Below are 25,031 nucleotides of genomic sequence, written 5' to 3' on the forward strand. Positions count from 1 at the left end.
GCCATGTGGTATAAAACATGAGTTTACAACACCCTCAATATCACCAGTTTTGCACTTTTTTCCATAGGGCCTTATATAAAACTAATAAGCATGCAGTACAAACTTTTAATGATCCAATCATACCGAGAACATGTCTGTCTTCCACCATAGAAAGTCTGGGCAGGCTAGGAATAATACTTCTCATTGGCATTGGAGTTTAACACAAATATTTTACAGGTGTCAGTTTTAGGGCCTAAATATTATGTAGACAAACTTTGAGCAAAATCTGAGACAGTGCAGCAACTTTCCTGGATTTTGTCTGATTTAACACGAAATGACTCAATAAATGAGTAGGCAGTAGTTCAGTTGGGCGGAGAAGATATTGACAGAAAACGGCCTAAATAGCATAAGAAGCCTAGACATTTTTAGGATGACAACATATCTAAATTAAGTAATTTGTTTAATAATTTTTTTTTGTTTGTTTTTGGGCTGGCTCACCATCTTAGTTTTTCTAAACATATTTCCGTTTTATTGTCCAATATTTTATAGAGTCCCTCAATGTTATACATACATGATATCCGCCCATTTTATTGTTTTTAATTTCATCAGAGACAACAACACCATTTCCAACTACAGGTATGACACCCATTCATATGACACAGCATTTCATAACCTGCTGGGAATAGTCCTCATAATTCATAAAGTGTAAACAAAACACAATGACTCATAATAAAATTGAAACAGACTATTTTAACTAGAACAGTTCATTATTTAATTAAAACTCTTTTGCACAGTGACTCTGTCATGATAAATATACTAAACATTCTCTGAAATGATGGCTAGGACCTGTGGGAAGTTTTGAGGGATCGAGCTCTGGACTCTTAAATGTTTAGACAATTGGGCCTGGCAATATTGTTTAACACAAATATTTTACAGGTCTCAGTTTTAAGACCTAAATATTATGTAGACAAACTTTGAGCAAAATCTGAGACGGTGCAGCAACCATTTTTCTGGATTTTGTCTAATTTAACACGGAATGACTCAATAAATGAGTAGGCAGTAGTTTAGTTGGGTGGAGAAGATATTGACAGAAAACGACCTGAATAGCATAAGAAGCCTAGACATTTTTAGGATGACAACATATCTAAATGAAGTCATTTGTTTAATAAAATGTTTTTTTTTTTGTTAATAGTTTGAACACCGTGTGACTTCATTCATCCATACTGTGATGTAGGCCTAACTGTCAGAATTAGGCTAGGCTACACAAGACATGATAAGTTCCAGTCCGATAGCCTATGGTTAGCCTATTGTTAGCTGCACTAAATTGAAGACCTAAATCTGAAATTTGACTGAGACCATTATTTTGAAAGTGTGTACTGTTGAATCATCTTTCCATACCTTCCCTTACAAAAAATAACTGCAGTTATATTCTGCAGTTATTTTACAGTTATTCTGAATTCTGAAGCACAATGTAACACAATAATGTTGTTATGCCCAAAATATTGCATTTCTACAGTAAAATCTGCAGTATTATGTAGTGCAATACAGTTTTTTCATGTCCAAAATATTACATTCCCGGCATATGAAATAATTTACCCAAAACTGATACTCTTTTTGATACTCAGTTTTGACTCATGCTATTTTATAAGGGTTATTCTATAAATCTGTCTTTGATTTGTAATTTATTCAGAGATTATGTCAAGTCCTCTTTGGCTCCTGTTGGCTGAGTACTGCGGGAAGGGGAAGGACACTGGTAGACAGAAACCTGTGAGAATGGTCTCCCTGCATGACGAGCCACCCTATAACCATTATCAGTTCACTGGCTTACTCATTCATTGCTTATTCATGGACACGAGATGGGCAATGTGGATGGCATATCTGCATGCTTGTGCTTTAAAACTGTTTACTAATTAATCACGGGTAAATTGCTGTACAGCAGATTATTGATGTTGACAAAACAAGCATTCTTTATAACATTTTGCTAAACAGCTCCCTTAATCCTTTCTCAAAGTTAACATGAATATTCAATCTCTGTTCAGCACCTGTGGTACATGACTCCCAAACAAGGCACCTCATCATTACAGAGCACATGCCAGTTGTCTTGTGCTACTGTTGGCAGTTTAGTACTTGGCCTTTACAAAGTGCTTTGACATAGTGTCTACTGTTGCCATGTAAACATGCCAACATATATGATTATGCCCATGGAGTATGTGTTGTGACAACAGTGATTTAGGCTATAAAGTCTTGATTGTCTCATTGTCGCCAATATACAGTGCATCAGCAACACAAATGCAATACATCCTGTATCAAAGCAGTCATAACTAGCAGCTTTATTGGCCTTGAGTATGGTGTGTCTCTCAGCTGCAGTACGTTGGATGGCACTCATGATCAATCAACATGGCACACAGAGCTGTAAATCCAACAAGACCAGACAGAGACGGCAATGGCACTGCGAGGGCTAAGGAGTGTACTGACAGCTTATCTGTGGTTCCCAAGGTAACACTGACTGACCACAGACTTCACCAGAAACTGAGGTCTGTAGTTGGCGAGTGAGTCAAAAGACAAATCAAAATCTCTTCACGGTCAGAGCCAGAGGTGTACATTGGCTGAAAATGGCTTCTGTTTCTCTCCTTGCCACTCTGTTTTTTGCCAGCTTCTTCCAAAGAATTGGTAAGATGCATGTTGTTATTCGAATTGTGTAGGCTAATAGCAGTTTCCATTTTCTGTGAATTCCATGTGAAAAGTTTCTATGTGAATCTAAATGTATGTACTGTACATGAACATTGTTAACTGGTGTGACTTTTTGAGGGTTTCTCTGCATAGTTAATAGGTGTACCTATTAGGGAATTACGTTTGAAAGTACAGTACTGATTCTGTGTTTTGGGGCTGTAGAAACATTTGCTTAAGTAGCGCTCGTAGTCCTGGACCAGTAAATAAAGCACTAACATCAACCTATAGGCCTGGGAGAGAGGTAGGCTATGCATTAATTGATTAACTCACAAAATGAGTTAATGATTTGAACAGTTGACAATTTTATTGCCTCCAACAGCAGTGTAACACAGCATTAAACTAGGAGAAATAGATAATTAAATAAAAAGGAAGAGCTCTTTAAACAACAAAAACATGAACATAGGAACTAAGGAAAATTTGAATTCCGTCCCTTATCCCTAGCTGTGTGTGTGTGTGTGTGTGTTTGTGTGTGTGAGTGTGTGTGTGTGTGTGTGTGTGTGTGTGTGTGTGTGTGTGTGTGTTGATTCAAAGAGTTCAGTCCATTGAATGAATGAGTGTTAATTCCAAAAGTTCAGTTTATAGTGTGGTTTATATTGGTAAATTAATCAAACATGTATAATTGAATTTATACACATGAGAGAATGACTGGTGCATTCATTGTTTTTCAAAAAGAAGCGGGCAGGAGGCATGATGTTTAATAACGCACACCTGCAGCTTGCTGCACACTAGTTCCACTGTGTGTTTTCCGAATGCTAAGAAGAAGCCTTGCTTCGTTGCTAAGAATTTGACTGTTCTACCAAGCACGAATCCTTGACTTTGAGAAATAGTCAAAGATCTGAAACATCCACCTAAAGTGGGAAATAAATGGTGAACATGAAACAATATCAACATTTTATAGTGGACCAGTCCAGACCTCAATCCATAAAAAAGTGAGCACAAGGCCAGAGTGATGGCAAAGAATTGTTCCTGCCTCAAAACCTGTATTGCTTCTAAAACGGTGCAGTCTAGAATGGCAACGTCACAACTTTTTCTGTTTTGGGGTTGTATTTGCCAGGGGTATGAATAATTTAGTACTTAACTGTAAAATAGGCCTATATGTAGGCTACTCAAACTACTTGATTGACTAAAAACATTTGCTATCTATTGTTTATTTATTGTATAATAAATATGTGATTTGTGCCCTGAGAAAGCAGAGAGAGGATGTCAATGTTTCTTGCTTGTACATGCACATTCTGATGTGGTGTTCACTCTCTGAGCTATTTGCAGTGACAACGACATCAACTACAATCCCAACCACCCCAACAACAACTACCCCATCCACCCCTGCTCCAACTACTCCCAGCCCAGGTGCTAATATAATGGTGATCTGTTATTGCAAAAGCTGATTTAAGTAACACAGATGTATCGAGTATAAACAGAGAGATGTATTTCTTATTAATGTTTCACACTCCCTCTGATGGCAAACAGTGACATATCACCCTCCATGACATGTCAGCCTGGTTGTTTTATTCTGCTGTTAACTTTTATCCTGCACTGCAGGTTACTGAGGGGTGATGGAATGGCTTTGCGTCCTGACTGAATATTTAATAGACTATAGAATCAAAGAGCTTACATAACGGCTGAATGCATTCTGTCAGTGGATCGTTTGGGAATAACACCACATGCTAATCACAATGCATTACCAGTTCAGTGAGAGGAAAAGTTGAAAGTATCCGTGCTGAAAGCTGTGCTCTCTCCTCAGAGTTCATTGACCTGCCTGACGTTCTGGAGGTCACAGAGAGCACTCGTCCGAGGAAAGTGATCTTGGAGTTCCAGATCGCGAGTGCCAACCCTGACCCTGATGTCCAGATCCTCTCTATCACTCCAGACAACCCTGTGCTTGAGGATCCCATCGTCAACCCAACAAACGTTTCTGGTGTCTTCAGTGTCCAGGTTGAATAATGTCACCTAAAAACAGATAGATAGATAGATAGATACTTTATTGATCCCCGAAGGGGAAATTCAGGGGGTCTCAGTAGCATACAGACATCACACACAACATGCACTTACAGCAGAAATGGTAAATATAAGTATAAGTATAAACATATAACCAAACTCCACTGTACAATAGAGACAGTAGAAAACATCACAACCAAGTAGTCATCTTGGTAAATGCTTGAAGCAACCAATACAAATGGCTTGATAAATGTTTTCATAAAATTGTGTTCCTCTGTTAGATTGTTCTGAATGGCTCTCTAGATTATGAGACTACAAATCTCCTGACCGTACGTCTGGGCATCAAGTCACCCTCTGGCTTTGTGGAGCGGACCTTCAGCCTAAGCGTCACCGATGCCAACGAGCCCCCTCAGTGTGATGCCCACTTCCAGCTAGGTGAAGAGTTTCCCCTCAATGGCAACCTGACAGCTCATTTGCTCCATGGCTGACTTTAAAGCAGTCCCCCTGGACAGGCGACCTGGACAGTACTTGATCTCTCTCTCTCTTGTGCGGACGTGGCCCTGATGTGGCATCCAAACAGGCCCAGATCTGTGCCAGTTAACGTGTCCCAAAGGTGGCAGGGAGCCATCATTTTCAATGAGGGTGTCAAGGTTAATAGATTTATGTGCTAATAATGTCACAGAAGGTGAATTTGATGTGTGAAAATCTTTACGTAGGTGCCGTGGTTCAGGTTCCGGAAGACAGCCCAGCTCCTGTGAGACTTTACACGGTTCTAGCGAGGGAACCGGATGATAACGACACCATAACGGCATGTATCACTGGCTGGCTTTCATGATTCATGGCAGATATGTCTTAGAAGTGCAGTGTCATCACTGTCCATTGCATCACTTTGAACACTTGGATGAGTTTTAATATAAAATATCCAAGTGTTAGGAAGTTGTACTTACTCACTGACCCCCCCCCCCCCCACTCTTCCATTTCTCATGTCCATGGTTGAGAAGGTTTTCATCATGTGTCATCCACATTTCAGTTCTCCATCTACGAAGTGCAACCAGTATCCTCCTCAGCACAGTTTCACATCGACGACAAGGGCAGCATCACATCCAATCAGACCTTCGATTATGAGAGAGGCCCGAGAGTGAGTGAGAACACTGTGGAGACTTTTAGGGCTCTGCACAGTCACCATCTAACCTTTGAGACTTTGAGTGGATATTTTTTTTTATTATTATTTATTTAAAAAAACAAAAAACATTTGCTGTTACAGCAATTTACTGTTTCGGTGGTTGTGACAGACCGACAGGGAAGCAACTGCACAGGGTCTCTCCTTATCAAGGTCCTGAAAGTTTACTCCGTGCCCCTGGACTTTCTGTGAGTTGAATGATCGATATGATAAATATGGCATAGGCTGATATTTTGCAGTTGTATTGATTTGGAGTCTACAGTGCATAAGCTATAAGGCAAAGTGCCCTGAGCCTTCTCTTCTGTTGATCACATAGCTGTTCTTCAGTCTACCCTCACAGAATGTCACCATCTTGGAGAATGAAGGCAGTGAGAGCACTGTTACCACGGTAACAGCTGACCCCAATGTCACAGATGTGCGCTATACTTTCATAAAACCATACCCACCTTTCAAAATTGGCCAAGGTAAAGAACTGCCTGCAGACATTTTTATAAGTTTTCTTTTAAAACAATAGCATATTATGTGCATAGTGCACAGCATGTTTATAATGCATATTAATAAGAATGTATGGGCCGTTTTCCTGTACAAGCCTATCCTAGACTACAAGCTTTTTTCAATGTAAATCTCCATCAAAGCTTTGTTTTAGTCCAGGTTAAAGCTTACAACTACAGGAAACCAAGTTTAGTATAGTAAGCTTGTACATGTATAAGATATTCAGTACTTTGCCGCAGAGGATGGTGTCATCAAGACGAGCTACAATTTGGACCTGGAATCAGACCGGACCCTGGAGAAGAGTATTCTGTTGGTCCGAGCATTCAGCATGTCTGAAGACCGCAGCGGAACTGCCACAGTCACTGTCTATGTGCAGGATGTCAACGAACATGCGCCTCTCTGCGTCCCCCCTGTGATTGTGTGAGTGTGCTTCTGTCCACCGCCATATGACCATTACAAGGGTTTTAATAGGACCTTCTCTAGCCTTTAGTCACAAAGAATTCTGAAAGGTTCGATCAGAGGACCCTTTTAGACTACATGTATGTATTGTTTAAGTGAAGGATCTAAAATTTAGTTGTTATTCTGTAGGGACAAAAAACAGTCCTTGTTACAAAGACTGATGTTATCAAAACAGACACATCCTTACTGTGTTTAAAACTTGCCACTGAGATATATTGATTAGGCCAATAGGGGGCAGTGTTACATTTGATCTTAATCCTCAACAGTAATAGTAAACTGGTAAAGATTGCTGTCCGTTGGGTGCATTCCAATCAGACACAAAAGTTCTGTGTTTTGATTAGAAAAAAATTCTGTCAGTTGATCAGGCTTCCATCTCACCCGACTCTCATGCAACACATCAAAGACTAGTTCAGATCTGTTGCATATTTTATTAGATAATATGATGCTTGATCAAACCTGTCACGTTTAAAATTTGTATAACTTTTTTTTTATTGAACTATTGCCTTTGGCCAAAAGACACTAGCCACCAGGCATGGAGGTATTCAGAATAGCCTTGGCATTTGTGACCGCTCTTACCTGGAAGCAGTTGACTTGACACCAAAAGCACTTTAAAGGAGGGGAGCTGGTCTATGGCAGCTGCACTGATGAGTCTATGTGTTTACACATTTGTCCTGAAGTTTAACTGTTCCTGAGACTACAGAGGTCGGGAGAAGTCTGGGCACAGTGCGCTGCTTTGATGTGGATGTCAGTAACCAGAACGTCACACTCACGGTTATCGAGAATAGCCTCTCACTCTTCAAGTTTCGCCTTCAAGATGGACAGCTACAGGTTATCATTACACACACACACACACACACACAGACACACACACACGCGTCCATCCTTAGATTTTTGTACACTTCAGTGGAGTGTGTGTGTATGTATCTTTGGTGCACTTTGACGTGTGTGTGTGTGTGTGTGTGTGTGTGTGTGTTTGGTGCACTAAACCCTTGTTGTGAGCATGTGACTCATTATTGTAATCTGTTTCTGCAGAGTGTGTTCCCCACTCAGACATGTTGATGCTTGTTTGTCTGCAGGTGAATAACAGCCTGGATTACGATGTTGCAGATGTCACAAATTTCCAGTATGAAGCCACCATTTTGGCCACAGACTCTGGCAGTCCTCCCCTCACAAGTCAGATATCTGTTTTTGTTCTTGACCTGTGATACTAGCAATGTAGAAGAGTTTGATGAATACATCTCTAATGAAAGGAAGCTCAGAATTAAAACATGAAGAAACTAATGCCTGAAGACAGGGATAAACAAGTTAAAAAAAGTCTTGGGTATATTCGTCTGGTATATCATTCTGTTTTGTCATCACAGTGAGCAAAATGTACAGAATACAGTGTAAAAAACCCATCTGCTTAGGAAATCAATTCTAGTAGCACACAAACCAATTTTGGTGGTAATACATTGCTTGTATTCAGTGGTGTAGTCTAGTTAGCTAGTGGGTATACTGTGATCAACCCCAAATGTTAATACCTATCCTTGTCTATTTTAAGTGGGTATACTGAGATGGTGATGCTGTTTAAGTAGGTATACTGCGTAGTCCTGCGTATCACGTAGACTACACCACTGCTGGTATTCAGACTTATGAATTGGGTTACAGAAGATCAGGCTATCCAATAGCTGACAGGGCCAAAGTTTTGCATGTTTATTTCTCAGCTGAAGTCCGTGTCCTCATCACGGTGACCCCTGTGAATGAGTTTGACCCTCTATTCCTGGGGCCCCTGGTCATCGGCGTCCCCGAGAACACAAGGAGGGGTTCAGTGATTGCGTCCCTCAGCGCCGTGGACCGCGACTGGCCCTTCAACTCTCTCCGATACTCCCTCCTAGAGGGTGAGGGACAGTTCTCACTTGACCCCATTGGAGGTATGTATGTGTGGAGATGTATGACAAGGGTAGTTTGTCTTCTGTCAGATTGGCCCCGCAAGTTCAAGGTTAAATTCCTTTACTATAAAGCATGATTTTATTACAAGCAAACACTGATTATGAATATTACAAATGAATCCATCCCTGTACATACATACAGTACAGACCAAAAGTTTGGACAGACCTTTTCAGACAGACTCATTTCAATGCATTTTCTTTATTTTCATGACTATTTACATTATAGATTCTCACTGAAAGCATCAAAACAATGAATGAATGCAAAGTTATTTGGCCCACAGATGAATATTTGTCAAGTTATGGTTTGCTGAATATGGTATTAAATTAAAAAAAAATAGCAACTTTGAAGAAACTAGAATATAAGACATGTTTTCAGTTATTTCACACTTTTTTGTTAAGTACATAATTCCACGTGTTCATTAATAGTTTTGTTGAATCTACAATGTAAATAGTCATGAAAATAAAGGAAACGCATTGAATGAGAAGGTGTGTCTAAACTTTTGGCCTGTACTGTATAACAGATATGCTATATGAATGTGATTTTGAGTGTGTGTGTATAAATGTGATTTTGTGTGTGTGTTTCTGAAATGAGCTGATGTGACATTGGTGTGTGTGCAGGGCAGCTTTACCTGGGGGTAGATTTGGACTTTGAGATCCAGGACCAGTATGAGCTGAAGGTGAAGGCTGTGGACTTTGATCAGGATGTGGACAAAACCAAACAGCGCACAGGCATGGCACAAATCACTATTATGGTGGAGGTACAATGTGCATGCACGCACACACACACAGGAATATATACTTTATGATGTAAAAATAACAACATTTACGTGTCTAGCTGTAATTATGTCTTTCTGAAAAGAAAATATTTGTGCATTTAATGTGGCTTATACGTGGCCAAGGAAATGAAAACATGCAAAAAGACCTGTAAAACTGAAGATACATTACACTGTCCTTTTTGCAATACATTTGTAATAAAAATGCAATACATTTGTAATGGCATTACTGTCAAACACTTTGTTTTTTAGTTTTTTTTTGCTTCACAGATGAATCTTTATTCTGCACCTGTCATGTTTTTCCCATCAGAATGTGAACGATAATGCCCCAGAGTGTGACCCAGTGTCCTATGAGTCCACCATTTTCTCCACCCTGGCCTTCAACACCCCCATCCTTACGCTGACCTGCACGGACCGGGACAGAGACCATCTCACAGCTACCATCACCAGTGGTCAGCCACAGGGCATCAGCCGCCTGCTTCACTCACATCAACACTTTCACTAACAAAAGAAGTCACGGTATTAAAATAGTGGGGACCAGTTTCCCATACATAGATAAAGACTAGTCCTGGGGGGTATTCCAGAAAGCAGGTTTACTGGCTTAACTGGGTATGTTAACCCAGAGTTAGCGGTAAACCTGGGATTTCAGTTCCAGAAAGCTCAAAAATGATCAGGCTATGTAAGTAACTATGGTAACATAGGCTCTGAACTTAACCTGGTAGGGGGTAGGTTTTGTTCAGGTTATGTTCAATTATGTTCGGTTATTTCAGTGCATGTTCAATCAGGCCGCTATTTTTACACTTGTCACATAATGGCGTTTCATTTTGACGAAGGTCCGATTGACAAAGAAGCACAAAATAATGTATCATCCGTGCAATTCACCGTGAGAGGGCGATAAGACCACGACATCACATGATAGCCTATCCATTCTTTTCCAAACGAGTTTTTCAGCTGAATCCTAAATATAGGCTACTTTAAAAGCATTCTCCATCCCTACATTACGCATGGTGGATTAGAATAGAATAAAATAAATCTTTAATGTAGGCTAGCTAGCCTAGGCTACACCATAGTGGACATTTGTGTTTGGCTCACCAGACAGATGGACAAACATCTCAGACACATTGAAGATATAATTAAAACAAGTACAGTACAAAAAAGGGGAAACATAGCCTATAGAAAATTAATAAATAAGTTTAAATATAGCTGTACAGCTCAGCCAGGTATGCATGTTGTCACTAAGTTTGGTTAATAATGCTGATGGCATTTGGGATAAAATATTTTTTTAATAGGCTACACACGCTCTCCGACTGGGAGTTTTTGTAGTGTTGGAGACGCAGAGCATATCGGCAAGCTGTCGGTTGGTGCGTAAAGTTTGCCTTGCGCTAAAGCAGTTCCTGCGCAACTTCATTCATTTTCCTGGACACAAACCCAAGAGGATCATTAAAGTGTAGTTTCACCAACTGGCAGGTCAGCATCACTTATTACATTTTCCAAATGTGCACCGAAATGTGTCCAATAGGCTACCCATGCCTTCCGACATTCACCCTTCCGATGATGGAGCAAAAGTTTAACTTGGCCCACAGCTGCAGAACCCTAACCTGACCCTAGCCAGATGAATTTAGTTCCGCTTAGCTCCGCCTAGCTTCACTCACATCCATCTGGGACCTCTTTCCTTGAGAGTGATTTCTGCAACCGACTTTATGGTTCAGCCAATCAGGACGCAGGGCGGGAGTTTCATAGATGTGACGTAGTGGAGAAGCGACCGTGAGACTGTTATCAGCGTCACGGGTTGGCTTCGATGTGAGTGGTTGAAGTAGCACGTCAATAGATGACGGACAAGTGGCTTATTCAATCATATGCAAGCATTTTTTGATTAGGCCCAGCCTTCTGAAACACCATTCCAATGGATCGGTTCCAGATGGATGAGTGGAGCTAGGCGGAACTAAATTCATCTGGCTAGGGTCAGGTTAGCAGAACCCGCGTTAAAATAGAGAATTACATTTGGGATTCTCAAAGAATTCTATGGCCCACTCAATCTGTGACAAGTTAGGCTAGTAGGCTAGTAAGCATCATTGAAAGCAGTCAATACGTGATGTCCAGTGAATTATTTAATTGTGCTTTTGACATTAAATAGGCTATCTTAAACATACGCATTTACACAGTCAGTTAGGCTATTCTCTGCCAAGCAAGGTCTCGGACGCAGGCGCTTAAGTATTGCTCTTTTTTTGTTATTACAGTTCTCTCCTCCTCGTAAGCCTCGACTACTCCGCCTCTGAAAAATACGTTGCTCGTCCTTTCGCCGGTTTCACTCATGGTTTCGACTCTCAATAGATGATGCCTTTATAAGTTCGCCGTGAACGCGCACAACTCTAGGTTATCAAACACAGGGTTGATTGAACTAACTGGTAACCGGTGTTTTGGAACCGACAGCTCGGGTTTAGTCGCCACAGGTTCTGAAAACCCAGAGGTTAAGTTTTATCTCAGTGTTTGTTAAACCTCCTTTCTGGAATACCCCTCTGAACCAACAACTTCATTAAAAATCCCCACTGAAAACAAAGCTTTTAGTCTAGGACTAGGCTTAAAGCTGCAGTTGGTAAGATTTTTTTGATCATATTCACTGAAACCGACACTATGCTCCGACAGAACAACATAAATCAGCCGGTTTTAGAAAAAAACCTGCACTTCTACCTCCACCTAGAGCCTGTTATTTGTTTTGCAAAAATCCACATCTTGGTTCTTCTGGTCCAATGAGAGCAGGGCTGTGTGAGATCTGACTGTCAATCACAGTCTGGTGTGCACTGACGAGCACAAACTCGATGAGTGTTGTAAACATTCAAATTTTTGGCTAAGTCCCCTAAATCTGTCAGACTTGCCAACTGCAGCTTTAATTCATGCACTGGAAACCGGTTGTTCACAATTTATATTGTTTTTTCCCCAGACCAGATTTAGTAAAAAATGACCTCCATCAGTAAATTAGCTTCTTAGAGAATCAATCTCTGTCCTTGGTGTTTTTAGCAGCCCGCTCTGTGACAATAGCCCATTACACAATAATACCTTGACTGAAATTCAGTCCAGCTGTACTCAAATGCATCTCTCTCTCTCTCTCTCTCTCTGTGGATATGTGTGTTGGATTCCATTCACATGTAAAAAGGTGCAGCAGTTGACCGGTTCCAGCTGACTGGCTTGACCCTGTTTTCCAGGAACGTCTTCTCTTTTGTGCCAGATGGAGTGTATGATGATACGGATTATGAGATCACCATCTCGGTGTCTGATGGCAAACACAGCACTAGCGTGGTGGCATATATATACGTCATTCCCTGGACCACCACCAAACCTACAACTACTACCACAACCACAGTTAGCATCTCTCACATTGAAAATATATTTTACAGCAATAATTAACATTACTTAAATTATGTTTCACAGTAACTATTATGTGAAAATCATGTCAGTGGTTGATGTGTTTGAACAAATCTATAGGAGAAAATTAGTTTAGTGATTATTATGTGAAATTTTCATTATACAAGTTGTTCACATCAGCTTTTAATATAGCTATGATTTATTAATATCGAATAACAAATGAATGCAATAACTACAGTAACTATGGCAACTAAATGTAATGTAAGGAGGTAGCAATGCAGCTGACCCACTGAGATATTCTTTGGAAACACACGGTCAAAAATAAAACCCTAGTGTACCCAATGGAAGTGTCTCTTTTCCAGACGAAGAACCCGGAGGTGGTGACGGTGATTAATGAGTTCTGGGACCCACAGCCGTGGTTTGTGGCGGCTCTGACGGTCACCGGCGCTTTACTACTGCTCCTCCTGAGCCTTCCTCTGTGGATAAAGCTCTTCCGGTAGACCACACCAACACTGACTCAGTAAACACACTATAGACAATGCCAAGCTTTATCATTGCCATCAACATCACATGACCACCACTGACGACAGTGCTTCCACTTGTGAAGTCTTACAAACAGCCGTGTGCTCTAACACACTGGTGGAGACAATGGTAAACAGTCCTGCATCAGTAACATGATGTTGACAGCCTACATTGATCACTCAGCAGGTCCTTGAAATATCAGGCACTGGCCCTTTGAAATGTTTTGCCTTGATTTGCTAAGGGAGAAAACAGCTTGAGCATGATCACTTTCACCGTAGAATAAAGACCAGGCTTGCATTTTTCATAATCATAATATATGTCCATAAATGTTCCATGTGATGATTGTTACTGTTGAATGTTGGCACATCTTCATCTAACTTTGTATTGTTTTGGAACATGTTTTTTATGACAGCTGATTTATTTATTTTTGATATTGCCAGTGGCACAGTATGTGGGACACAGAAACCGACGGAGCAGTTCATACAAGAAGGGTGAGTTTCTAGCCCTGAAGCAGCAAAACTAGTCAAAACTAGACACTGAACTCTGTTGTCATAGTGTTCAGAAAGATTTGCTCGTTAAGGTAGATAAAGTAGTGTACTGAAACGGATGTGTGAATAACAACAGATGTTGAATTGCATTGAAAAAAATAATGATGTCCTCTTATAATGAGTCTAATTCCAATGATCAGCAAAGTCCTATGTTCACGCCTGAACCGGGGTAACATAATGCAAACATGTTATTTGAAGCTGACATAACTGGGCACAAGACAGAAAGAAAACATTTAGGGTGGAAACAATGTAAACAATTATTCATATTCACCATCATGAAAACACTGCAGTCTATGGACTGAATGAACTGGAACACTGAGGAAGTGAATCCAAACATCTTGCTGTCTGATCATCAGAACATTCAATACCGCTGTGTGACATTTTTACTCGTCATGGCTACTCCAATGGCAGCAGCCATTTTGACATGGAATATATGGCAGGCCCAGGTGTTACTCATGAACCTACTAAGAACCTGAATTAATGTTACTAACTATTAACATTAATTAAGGTTCTGATTCTGCTAGACTTCATTAAGGTATTTAGCAACACCTGTGCTTGCCCTACTATTTCATGTCAAAATGGCTGCTACAAAAAATATTGATATCATAACATGATTATTTAATTGATCAAAAAAACAATTAGAGTCATTAGAGTAGCTCAGTGTTGATTATGAACTGTGGATTGTGTCAATCTCCTACTCTTTACTCCAATCAGTGCTGAGACAGATAAGCAAGATGGTCTAGACAAACAGGGTTCCTCTCGTTCTTCTGACCAGGTAGGACTCTATTACGCACAGATTTTATTATGCACCTGTTGATACAGTACTACCACATGAAACGTATCAAATGCAAACCCTGGAAAGGTTAATGTGTTACAATAATATTGTATCATCATTCTGCTATTCTGTACTTTATATTGTTTTATTATTTTATATTAGGTTTCACTAGGTGGCACCATAAGTCTTTCCAAAGTCAGCATTCAAGAAGATATAATGGTATGTTTCTTCAATATCAGATGTCATTGCTTCAGCTGGATGCACAGAGGAAAGGTTAATGCAGTGTTATGTTTATTTGCAGAGGTTTGATGGAAAGGCACAAGATCCAGGTGAGTCATGCAGGCGTTAAATAGAGTGGTTAGTGATGATCTCTCAACTCAAACTTTCCTCAAGGATTCTGAAAATATTATGAGGCTGAGCTATTATTTATGAATTCAAAATTATTAAGTGTTTGTACCTTGATTGGTTGTAATAATATGAAATATTATGTAATATGATTATATAATTTTACTATACATATATACACACAGTATACCCAATCAACCTGTATGTGTGTTTGAAGTTTCAGGACGAAGTTATCTGTTCAATTCTGTAACTGGAGAGCGGCGCTGGCTGGATGGAGCATGATAAGAGAGCAGAGGGAACATCCATTCGTTCCTTACACCTAACACTGGCCGGCCATTTTATACTGTAACTTGGAAGGAGCCTAACAAAATCCTTAGAGTGCCAATCCAGCATAAATATAAAATCAATGCTAACATTTTTTAATGTGTTGAGTGACACTGGAAATGACTACCCAGAAATTAAATAATGGTGATTATACTTCACTGGCAGAATCCAACTTCAGAGTTAATTGAATAGATTTGTGATGGAAATGATTGGAAGAGTATAATTAAAGAATGCTGAAGGCGATATGCATTTAATTATAGTTTGTCATGATTATTAAAAACGACTCCAAGATCATCAACTGGTGGAAGGACTTTTATTTAAATTAAATCATTATATAGGACTTTCAAAGCATTTTGAAATGAGTCATTACCAAAAAAAACTACCCTTTTTTCTCAATTAGAATGTGTCTCGTTAAATCACTATTTATCCTTACACATGTGCAGAACAAGAGGAGCGAAAGTACAGAAGAACAGTAGGTCAAACAGCACTGATGAGATCACCTCTACGAGTCCATTGTAAACTCAAGGCACAAACATAATGCAAAGGTTGTGGAATGGGACAACAATAATTATAATAATAATATAAAATAAAAACAAAAAACAATAGATTGTTAGATACTTCCGGGTCATACTTTAAATGTCTGTTAAAAATGTAGCACATTTTCCCTGGCGCGAAGCATTTTTTTGTGTTTTAATTTTTCTCTTTTTTAGTATTTTCTTTTTTCAAATTTTTATTTTTTGTCAAAGGAATGTTATGCTTTTTTGTGCAGGTTATTCAGCTAATACATTGGCTATCAGTCATGCAGAACAATATGCAGCTTGGCTACGAATGCGGACTTCATGTAAACATTATAAAAAAAAGCACTTTCCTTTTTCAATCATTCTCCCTATCCATGCCGGCGCTCCTTTTTTTAAAAAATAAGCTTTACGCAATTAAAAGTTTAATAAAATTTGCACATCAGATTTTCTAAAGTAAAATGAATATATTTATATATATAAAAAAAGGTTTATGTTGCCTCTCTAATAATCAACAACGAAAACCACAGGCAAAACAAACAAATAAACAAACAAAAAAACACAATTGTTGATTTGTGGTCAAAGCCCAGGGAGTTAATACGAGAAATATGGAACCAACTCTGTTTTTGTTTTGAAACTTAAATATTATCCATGAGCCGGGGCAGGTCTGGAGCAAGAGAGAGAAGGAGAGGGCAAGGCAGCTGAGGATGCTGCCCTTTCCAGCCCTCGCCGCGGCGCAGTCTCTCATGTTGTCTTTAGAAAGAGCAGAAATGAAGCAGGAATCAGGGTTGGCCAGTGCAGTTGGTCGAGACGATCCCCCCCATCCCTCCCTTCTAACCCCCCTGGTCATCAGAGCTGTTCAAGTAATCTAGGAGACAAGAGACACGGTTGAGAAATGAGTCAAGCAATACTGAAGTCAGCAACATTGAAGATTCAGCTACACTGAATATTCATTTTATAATCATTAAAAATAATATGAACTTATTTTGTTCCAACAATGCATCCATACACCATGCACCAATATAAAACAATTGTTTTTCTCTTTAGCAATGTTTTAGCACTTTGTAGCATCAAGGTAGGACAGTACATTTAGTTTTTTATTGTTACGGACGAGCAGGACTCACCTTGGCTCCTCCCCCAGCAGGCTTGCTTTAGAAGAGACCGCAGTCCTTCAGGTTGTTCTTGATGATGACGTCGGTGACGGCATCAAAGACAAACTGCACGTTCTTGGTGTCCGTGGCACAGGTGAAGTGGGAGTAGATCTCTTTAGTATCCTTCTTCTTGTTGAGGTCCTCGAACTTTGTCCGGATGTACTCTGATGCCTCGTCATATTTGTCGGGCCCTGCAAATAGAGTGATGAGAGAATTGGTGGTTTTGTGACACATAAGGAGGTACTCTACAAACACTCATCAAAAGAAAGAAATGTCTGCAGGGATGGCATCCAAATTTTAGTTGTTGGTCATAAACTTCATTGTTTACCTATGTCTCCTCTAGCGAACCTAAATTATGTCCCTACTTTTGTGGTGATCGGCAGGTGGTTATGCACCAGAGGACAGATTACTTGGACTAACATTCCTAAAACAAGAACCACATTGAAAGCACTTGTAGACTTGCTGGACCAATCATCCTGCAGAGGCTCATCCTCAGCCAATCAGATCCTTTGAAACAGTGCAGGAACACTGGAAAAAGAAGTCCCATTGTCATGGGACGTAACAGTCGGCTAATAAGAGTCTGGGCTGAGAGTCTTACCGCTGTACTCGGGGAAGCAGATGGAGAGGGGGCTGCTCTTGATCTTGTCCTCAAACAGGTCCTTCTTGTTGAGGAAGAGGATGATGGAGGTCTCTGTGAACCACTTGTTGTTGCAGATGCTGTCAAAGAGCTTCATGCTTTCATGCATGCGGTTCTAGGGCAACAAACCAGAACAACACAGATATTGGTGCCAGGAAATGCATCTTTTTCTTTTTTAATAACTCAAACTCCTTGGAGAATACCATTGGCACTTACTCCAAGTTTGCTTCCAATATTCTCCAAACCATTTACAACAAAATAAACATAACATCCAGCATTTTATTGATTTTTATGTAATTGACACAGCTAAGCATAGTTTATATTAACAACTGCTGTGACTCAGTCATTCAGTCATTCTTTGACGTCACTGCATACCCCAGGGTTTTGATGACATTTATTGCGTTCACAGAAGCTCACAGAGTAATTACTGTACCTCTTCACCAAGACAGCATGGCTACTGAACCTATTATTACCTTATGCAACCTGCATCACCCACTATCCTCTGACGTAAGGAGGCATCTCCATGTTTACTCTTAGCTACGGAGCAAGACTCACCATCTCCTCGTCCTCGGCCAGCACCAGATCGTAGGCACTCATGGCCACGCAGAAGATGATGGCGGTCACGCCCTCGAAGCAGTGGATCCACTTCTTTCTCTCTGACCGCTGGCCGCCCACATCAAACATCCTACAGGGGGTTAGGAATTCACATGGTTAACTCTTTATATTCAGTGATCTCGAACTGTTCCCCAAACAAGCAGAGCTAAATCCAGACCAAAGGAATGAGGTCCATGTGAAAAAGAATTGGAAATTAAATGAAATGGAAAGACACTTGTCAGTCACACAAAGGAGACTCTTGAATGACATACACGGCGAATGACCATGTTGGTCATACTTAACTTGGATGGTCCCCTTTAGACTATCTACAGACGCTCAGAGTCAGACTACAAAGAAACTATGTGTTGACTATCTGTTACTATAATCTATGGTTATGGTTAGCGATTGGGTAAGGTTACGTTCAGTTGATAACTAGAAAGACTTAACTTGAATTTCAAACCATCTGTAAAGTCTCGGTAGACAAACAAAGCATCAGCCAAATACTTTCTGCAACTGTGGTTCATGGGCATTGAATCTGATGACGACATTGTTACTTGTTAATGTTGCAACATGGCGCACACATGGTTTAGGACCTCTTGCTGAGGCTGTGTGTGAGCGATGAGCTAACTGACTGAAGTTTTGAAGAGTGGTCTGAAAGAGCAGTTCTGCACTGCGTGTTATGTTTAAGTATGAATCTTATGTTAAGAGTCCTGTCCCTCCAAGGATACTTTTTGTTGTTGTTGTAAATAATGATTTCCCAGTGATGACTTGTAACAAGCCAAACCACAGCTAATGCCAGAGGACAAGAGGCTTAGATAGAAAAATGGAGAGACAGAGAGAAAGACAAGGAAGGAGCAGAGAGGAACTGAAAGAGATTGAGGGAGAATTGGGTGATATTGCATAACATGAGGGGGGGACAGAAAGAGAAAAAGAACAGAGAGAGAGATAAAGAGAGAGAGTGCGAGAATGACCACTGCTGAGGAGCACAGATTGCTGCCAAATAGAGGGAGCTGATTCAAGCACACAGAGGGCTGAGGTACAGGGCAGAGGTGGCAGTTCAGAATCATTACTCAGTAGGGATATTGGGATATTGACAGCCAATACATCAGCTGGCATTTGCACATGTAAGGACAGGTGCTGTAGGCAGGACAGTGAGGGTCAGACACTTGCATAGACCCTTGTCATTTCTGTGGCATTTGTTGGCATTTTCCAACTGGCACTGTTGCCATGGTTATGGCAAGACTCAGAGTGTGGCAGGGTTGAAATGCAGGGGAGGTGCGTGGGGTGGACAAAGACATGGACCGTGGGTCTCACATCACATATGCAGTCTTCAGTGGAAAGGTGAGGAGAGAGACTTGCTGATTCATAGCGGATGGTGCCAAATGACCAAGAGACACTATGTGTGTGTGTGTATGTATTTCTATGGTGAAGGTGTATGTTTAGGTTGTGTGTTTAGGTGTTTTATCTGGGCCAATCCTTTTTTAATGATATAAACATGTGGGTAGTTTGGGTTTGTTGTATCGCTGCTGTCTAGGTGGTTAAAGTAGAATGATGAATGCTAATGTCTAGCATTAGCCGTGAGTGATGGCAGATGAGAACAGGAGGGCGATTAAGGTGGCACATTAACATAACAGCATCGTTTTTACATGCACCTTCACCCTTCTTTCCCTGCTACCATATCCCATTTCCCAAACGTCAACCCAGCTCTATCAGGAAATGCAATCATCTTAGTCCTTTTACACTGGGTGAGTCAATATGCAAAACACTTTCGTCTCACTCTCCCAAACTTTGATACACACAGACACACACACACACACGGCCAGACCTTTAAAGAAAACTAATAAAAGTGTTGTCAGGTCCTGATTGGCAGTCTCTGTTCCATTTGATCTGTGCTTCCAAAGGTTCCGCACTGACATTTCTGCTGTGTCCTCTGTAGCCGATAATTAAAAAAGTAAACTGCTCCCATGTTTGCTCCAACTTTGGAGATGGGGCCTGGGAGCCAGTGGGGGAACAGAGACTCCGGGGCCCCAAATGCTGTGATTCATCAGAGGCCTTCAGAGATGGAGAGGATTCAGTGGCCTTTAGGGCGCTAAAGCGTCTCTATCTGCTAGACACAGACTTTCTGCACACACACATCCAGGCAGCATGCAGTCAATCACATGTTTCTGTTCCTTAGTCAGGTTTCTCACTCCCCTATCCTGTCGTCTTATGAGTGCGAGTGCGAGCACAAACGCACACACACACACTTTTCACAGTATTGCTCAAATCAGGTTTCTACAGAGACAGAGAGGGAAGTGAAGCAGGAAGTTAAAGCTTCCTTTGCTTTTTCGCAAAGAGTTCATGGTTTAACCTTCAGACAGAGAGAGAGAGAGAGAGAGAGAGAGAGAGAGAGAGAGAGAGAGAGAGAGATAGATAGATAGATAGATAGATAGATAGATAGATAGAGAGACCGTGAGAGTGTAAGAGAGAGTGAGAGGGAGAGAAAAAGAATGAAAGAAAGAGCCAGACAAAGAGAGAGATTGTTGTGGAGAGATGGCTTACTTGAAATGCAGGTCCTTGAAGGTAAAGTGGGTTTCCACTATGCCAGTGGTCTTCACTCTGGTGCGCAGGACATCCTGCTGTGTGGGGATGTAGTCCGCCTTGGCTATCCTCTCCAAGTCGTTCAGGTAACTGTGAAATGCACACACACACACACACACACACACACATTACATATGCCATCTAGCTCTTCAAGGATTCAAATACCCATACCTGTGCACATAATGACCTACACACATGCATGCGATGTACACAAGGAGTCATAATGAGCAGTAAAAACCATCCTCCCACACAACCGTGTGGCATGGTGTGGCTTGTTTAGCACATGTCTTTGACACGGCGGTTCTATTTCTCCTGCCCTGCTAGACTGTCTCAACCCACAGGAGGCTGAGGGGATGAGGGCACAGCCCTTCCCTCCATCTGCAATTGCAGCTCACGCTGCCAATTCCGCCGTGTGGATCAGGGCCGGACGTGGGCCAGAACAGGGCCTACTCTGTGCCAGAGTCGGTGGAAAAGACGGGAGTGGGTCTCGTGCCGCCACACAGCTAGTCTAGTGAGTCAGGACTCAATCAGTGTCGGCCAGCGAAGTATCTGGTGAGATAAAAAATAAAAACTCATCCTTGCAGTCCCGGCTCTCCCCTACTCCCCCCACCCCCTCTCTCTATGTGTTGATGGCAGGGACTATATTGCACCGAAAACATCCAATTTCCCGGCGTTTATGGGTGAGAAACAATTGTGTTAGTCACAGTCTGAGCGGGGCTCTGGCTCGAGCCCTGCACCACTGATTCAATTGGAAGTCATTACTGCTGGATTCCCGCTCTATGTGGACAGGCATGGGGTAGTTGAACGCTTCTGAGAGGTCTTAATTCATGGAAATGTTGCTCGTTTGGAGATATGTACCCATCCAGCCTCCCTCCATCGCTCCCTCCACCCCCCCACCCCCCCCCCCCCACACACACACACTTTCAGTTCGGCCAAAGTGGTCACACGCTCAGAATAAAGAGCCACTTTCTCTGCTTGTGTGTTGGAGCCCGGGGCGGCTGTCACTTCCAGTCTTCAGAGGCCACATTAAATGATCTGTGTGTAAACAAGCCTGTGGCTGTGTGCAGTCTGGCGGAGCCTTCCGTCTCTGTCTCAGCCGAGGCTGATGAAGACCCAGGCACTGTCCAGGCTGAGAGGACAGAGATCCAGAAGAGGCCTGGACATCTACAACCGGACGGACATGGAGGCTCGACACAGGGAGAAGACAAGGTCCAGCGCAATGTTTTGGATGAGGCTGTGTGTGGACAGAGACATGCTGGTCCTAAATGCACTTCTCAAAAGCCCTTAATAGTGCTGCGGAAGAAAAGTGCACAGGTTGAAAAACTTTTCTCCCGCGTATGGGTAGGCCTACTGATCTTCAGCCTGAATCGTCAGGTTGCTAGCAGTGGAACGTACAGTAGCAGAGGGACAACTATGTAATAAGGTAAAATCTGAATCTCACCATGTCACCGAATCAGGGGAGCAATGAGCTCGTTTCCCTGCAATAAGATGGTCCTATCGCGGGGTGATGAGACAGCGACACTCAAAGTGCGTTCCTAATGTTTTCGTTGTGGTCCAGTAACGCTGGAAAGTAGCAACGTTGAGCTCCCCCACATTGAAACCAGCCCCGATCTGCACGCTGCAGCCAGGGGCTTTTGGGAAGGTAGCACACAGTCGAAAGTGGCACGCAGTCTATGAACATGAGGGCGACATATTCCTATTTCGCCCAGGGCGCAGGACTCCTTCCGCCGGCCCTGGGTGGGTGCAGAGGGGGAAACGCATGTTTTCCCACCGTCATAGAACTAGCAGGGATTCTCCCAACAAAACAATAAGCATCTGCTGCTGAAAAGCCTGATGGCAATTTTCCTCCCACTGAAAAGTGGTAATCCCATAGACCCACACACACACACACACACGCACGCACACACTACCCTGAAGCTTAGCGAGCTTTTGTTGTTGTTTTTTTTTTTATTTACTAGAGTGTTTGCCATGCAGTTTGATTTAGGCCTTTCATTTAGACTCAGAGACTTAATCAAATCCCATGGGTTTACAAGCTATTTTTTTTAATCCAAAATAAGAAACAAAAAAAAAAAAATCGATTTATTTTTTTGGTTTATTGATGCTCTGCAGGCGGTCTCTGATAGAGCTGTAAAAGGCTTTGGCCTTTAATGAATGTGACAGGTTTTTAGAAACAAAAAAAGTGTGTGTGTGTGTGTGTGTGTGTGTACAAGACTGTCAATAGTGTTTGTAAGCACAGAGAAAAGGAGCCAACATTTGAGGAATGGCTGTAAAAGAGATCCCTCAATGAAATTGATGGCGCTGCTGATAGAGAGAAAAGTGATCTTTTGTAAATCCTCTTGGCACAGAGCCTCTGGTCTTTGGTTTTACGAGATCTCCCTCATCTTTCTTCTGCAGCCTTCCACAGCTATCTGATTAGGCTGCTGTTACACAGCATTACATCAGTTCCCCTCGCTGTGGAGTTTGAGACATACTTGGTCAAACCAGGCAGTGCTCTGTATGACAAACAACAAAATGTAACAAACGTCACCATTTAATGCAATAAAACCAGAAACACCACCAAAAACAGACACGTAGGGAATCAGTGCTCGCTGGGACACCTGGAAGATATAAACCAAGCAGATCCCCTCGCCCCTCCTTCCCTTAAAAAATGATCAGCGAGCTGACTTTTCAATTGAGAGACCCATTTCTGAGTAGTGACTAGTCAGGGAGCCAAAGGGGCAGGGCAGGGCGTCCACACAGGCAGAGTGGGGCAGCAGGGGTGAAGGCCAGTTTAGCCGAGGGGCAGTAAGCTGGAGCACTGAGGTGGTAGAATTGGTCTGTGAGGCAATAGCATGGGGCAGAGGGGCAGTAAGCTGGAGCACTGAGGTGGTAGAATTGGTCTGTGAGGCAATAGCATGGGGCAGAGGGGCAGTAAGCTGGAGCACGGAGGTGGTAGAATTGGTCTGTGAGGCAATAGCATGGGGCAGAGGGGCAGTAAGCTGGAGCACGGAGGTGGTAGAATTGGTCTGTGAGGCAATAGCATGGGGCAGAGGGGCAGTAAGCTGGAGCACGGAGGTGGTAGAATTGGTCTGTGAGGCAATAGCATGGGGCAGAGGGGCAGTAAGCTACGACACGGAGGTGGTAGAATGGGTCAGTAAGCTGGAGCCAGGAGGCAGTAGAGAGGGGCAGTAGAGAGAAGCAGAGGCGGTAGAGTGGGGCAGTAGAGTGGGGCAGAGGAGCAGTGGAGTGTGGCAAAAAGGCGGTAGAGTGGGGCAGAGGGGCAGTAGAGTGGGGCAGAGGGGCAGTAGAGTGGGGCAGAGGGGCAGTAGAGTGGGGCAGAGGGGCAGTAGAGTGGGGCAGAGGGGCAGTAGAGTGGGGCAGAGGGGCAGTAGAGTGGGGCAGAGGGACAGTAGAGTGGGGCAGAGGGGCAGTAGAGTGGGGCAGAGGGACAGTAGAGTGGGGCAGATGGGCAGTAGAATGGGGCAGAGCAGAGCGGGAGGGAGAAGGCAGGCAGGCAGGCCGACCTGTGTTTATGGGTTTTTATGAGGACTGGTGTGTGTGAGATGTGTGGGGCGCCGTGCAGCATGGCGCGGCGCGGGGCGGGGTGCAGTGCAGCAGCTGCTCGTGTGGTTTGGGTTTCCGTTTCTAGCGGCGGATCAGAGGCGCTGGGGGCCAACTGATGACGTTTCCCCTCAGCCTCCCACAGCACTACTGCTGAAGAACATGCTCAGTCAATGCACAAATATCACATAAATGTTGTGCTGCACAAGGCATTCTGGTGACTGATGGGCCTCATGCTCATCATGTGTGACCCTAAACACAGCCGTGTCTGCAGAGATATCCTCTCTCTGCGTGCCATGGGAGCGGCAGGGCCCTACAGAGTTCAGAGAGAGGACGGGGTTAACCTGAACAAGGGAGGAGTTTCCACTGTGAAAACATACTGGCACACACACACACACACACACACACACACACACACACACACACACACACACACACACACACACACACACACACACACACACACACACACACACACACACTTACCCTGACCTCTATACACATACACACTGCTATAACCTGACGTCTTCACACCTGCACCCATTCTGACACACTTCTTCGCACACTCTTCCTCCCACATGAACACACACATTCGCATTTCTTCCCTTGCCTAAGGGCGTACTGCATGTTCAAATGCACACACACACACACACATCTATGCACA

General features: G+C 42.5%; 2 protein-coding genes across 2 annotated transcripts in view; one reads left to right on the forward strand and one right to left on the reverse strand.

Annotated features, from left to right (window-relative positions):
- The first annotated feature begins 2,575 nt into the window (after nucleotides 1-2,575).
- Nucleotides 2,576-15,644, forward strand: LOC121706556 (cadherin-related family member 4-like). Its single transcript, XM_042088375.1, has 21 exons — nucleotides 2,576-2,649; nucleotides 3,976-4,056; nucleotides 4,451-4,641; nucleotides 4,926-5,079; nucleotides 5,361-5,452; nucleotides 5,675-5,782; nucleotides 5,909-6,012; nucleotides 6,152-6,288; nucleotides 6,556-6,736; nucleotides 7,453-7,603; nucleotides 7,852-7,948; nucleotides 8,479-8,685; nucleotides 9,322-9,461; nucleotides 9,787-9,928; nucleotides 12,628-12,833; nucleotides 13,199-13,332; nucleotides 13,799-13,849; nucleotides 14,621-14,681; nucleotides 14,844-14,900; nucleotides 14,983-15,010; nucleotides 15,250-15,644. Exons 1-21 carry the CDS (start codon nucleotides 2,592-2,594, stop codon nucleotides 15,306-15,308), a joined length of 2,439 nt encoding a protein of 812 aa, XP_041944309.1. The 5' UTR covers nucleotides 2,576-2,591; the 3' UTR covers nucleotides 15,309-15,644.
- Nucleotides 15,645-15,652: 8 nt separating this feature from the next.
- LOC121706558 (guanine nucleotide-binding protein G(i) subunit alpha-2-like) overlaps nucleotides 15,653-25,031 on the reverse strand; it is a 78,403-nt gene continuing 69,024 nt past the window's right edge. Inside the window, exons 6-10 of the mRNA XM_042088382.1 lie at nucleotides 20,789-20,917; nucleotides 18,209-18,338; nucleotides 17,615-17,768; nucleotides 16,990-17,207; nucleotides 15,653-16,733 (exon numbers count right to left, since the gene is read on the reverse strand). Coding sequence (XP_041944316.1) covers nucleotides 17,017-17,207; nucleotides 17,615-17,768; nucleotides 18,209-18,338; nucleotides 20,789-20,917 — 604 coding nt within the window. The 3' untranslated portion in view covers nucleotides 15,653-16,733; nucleotides 16,990-17,016. The remainder of the gene's footprint in view (nucleotides 16,734-16,989; nucleotides 17,208-17,614; nucleotides 17,769-18,208; nucleotides 18,339-20,788; nucleotides 20,918-25,031) is intronic.

Source organism: Alosa sapidissima, chromosome 4, assembly GCF_018492685.1.
Source record: "Alosa sapidissima isolate fAloSap1 chromosome 4, fAloSap1.pri, whole genome shotgun sequence".
In the NCBI taxonomy this organism is placed as follows: Eukaryota; Metazoa; Chordata; class Actinopteri; order Clupeiformes; family Clupeidae; genus Alosa; species Alosa sapidissima.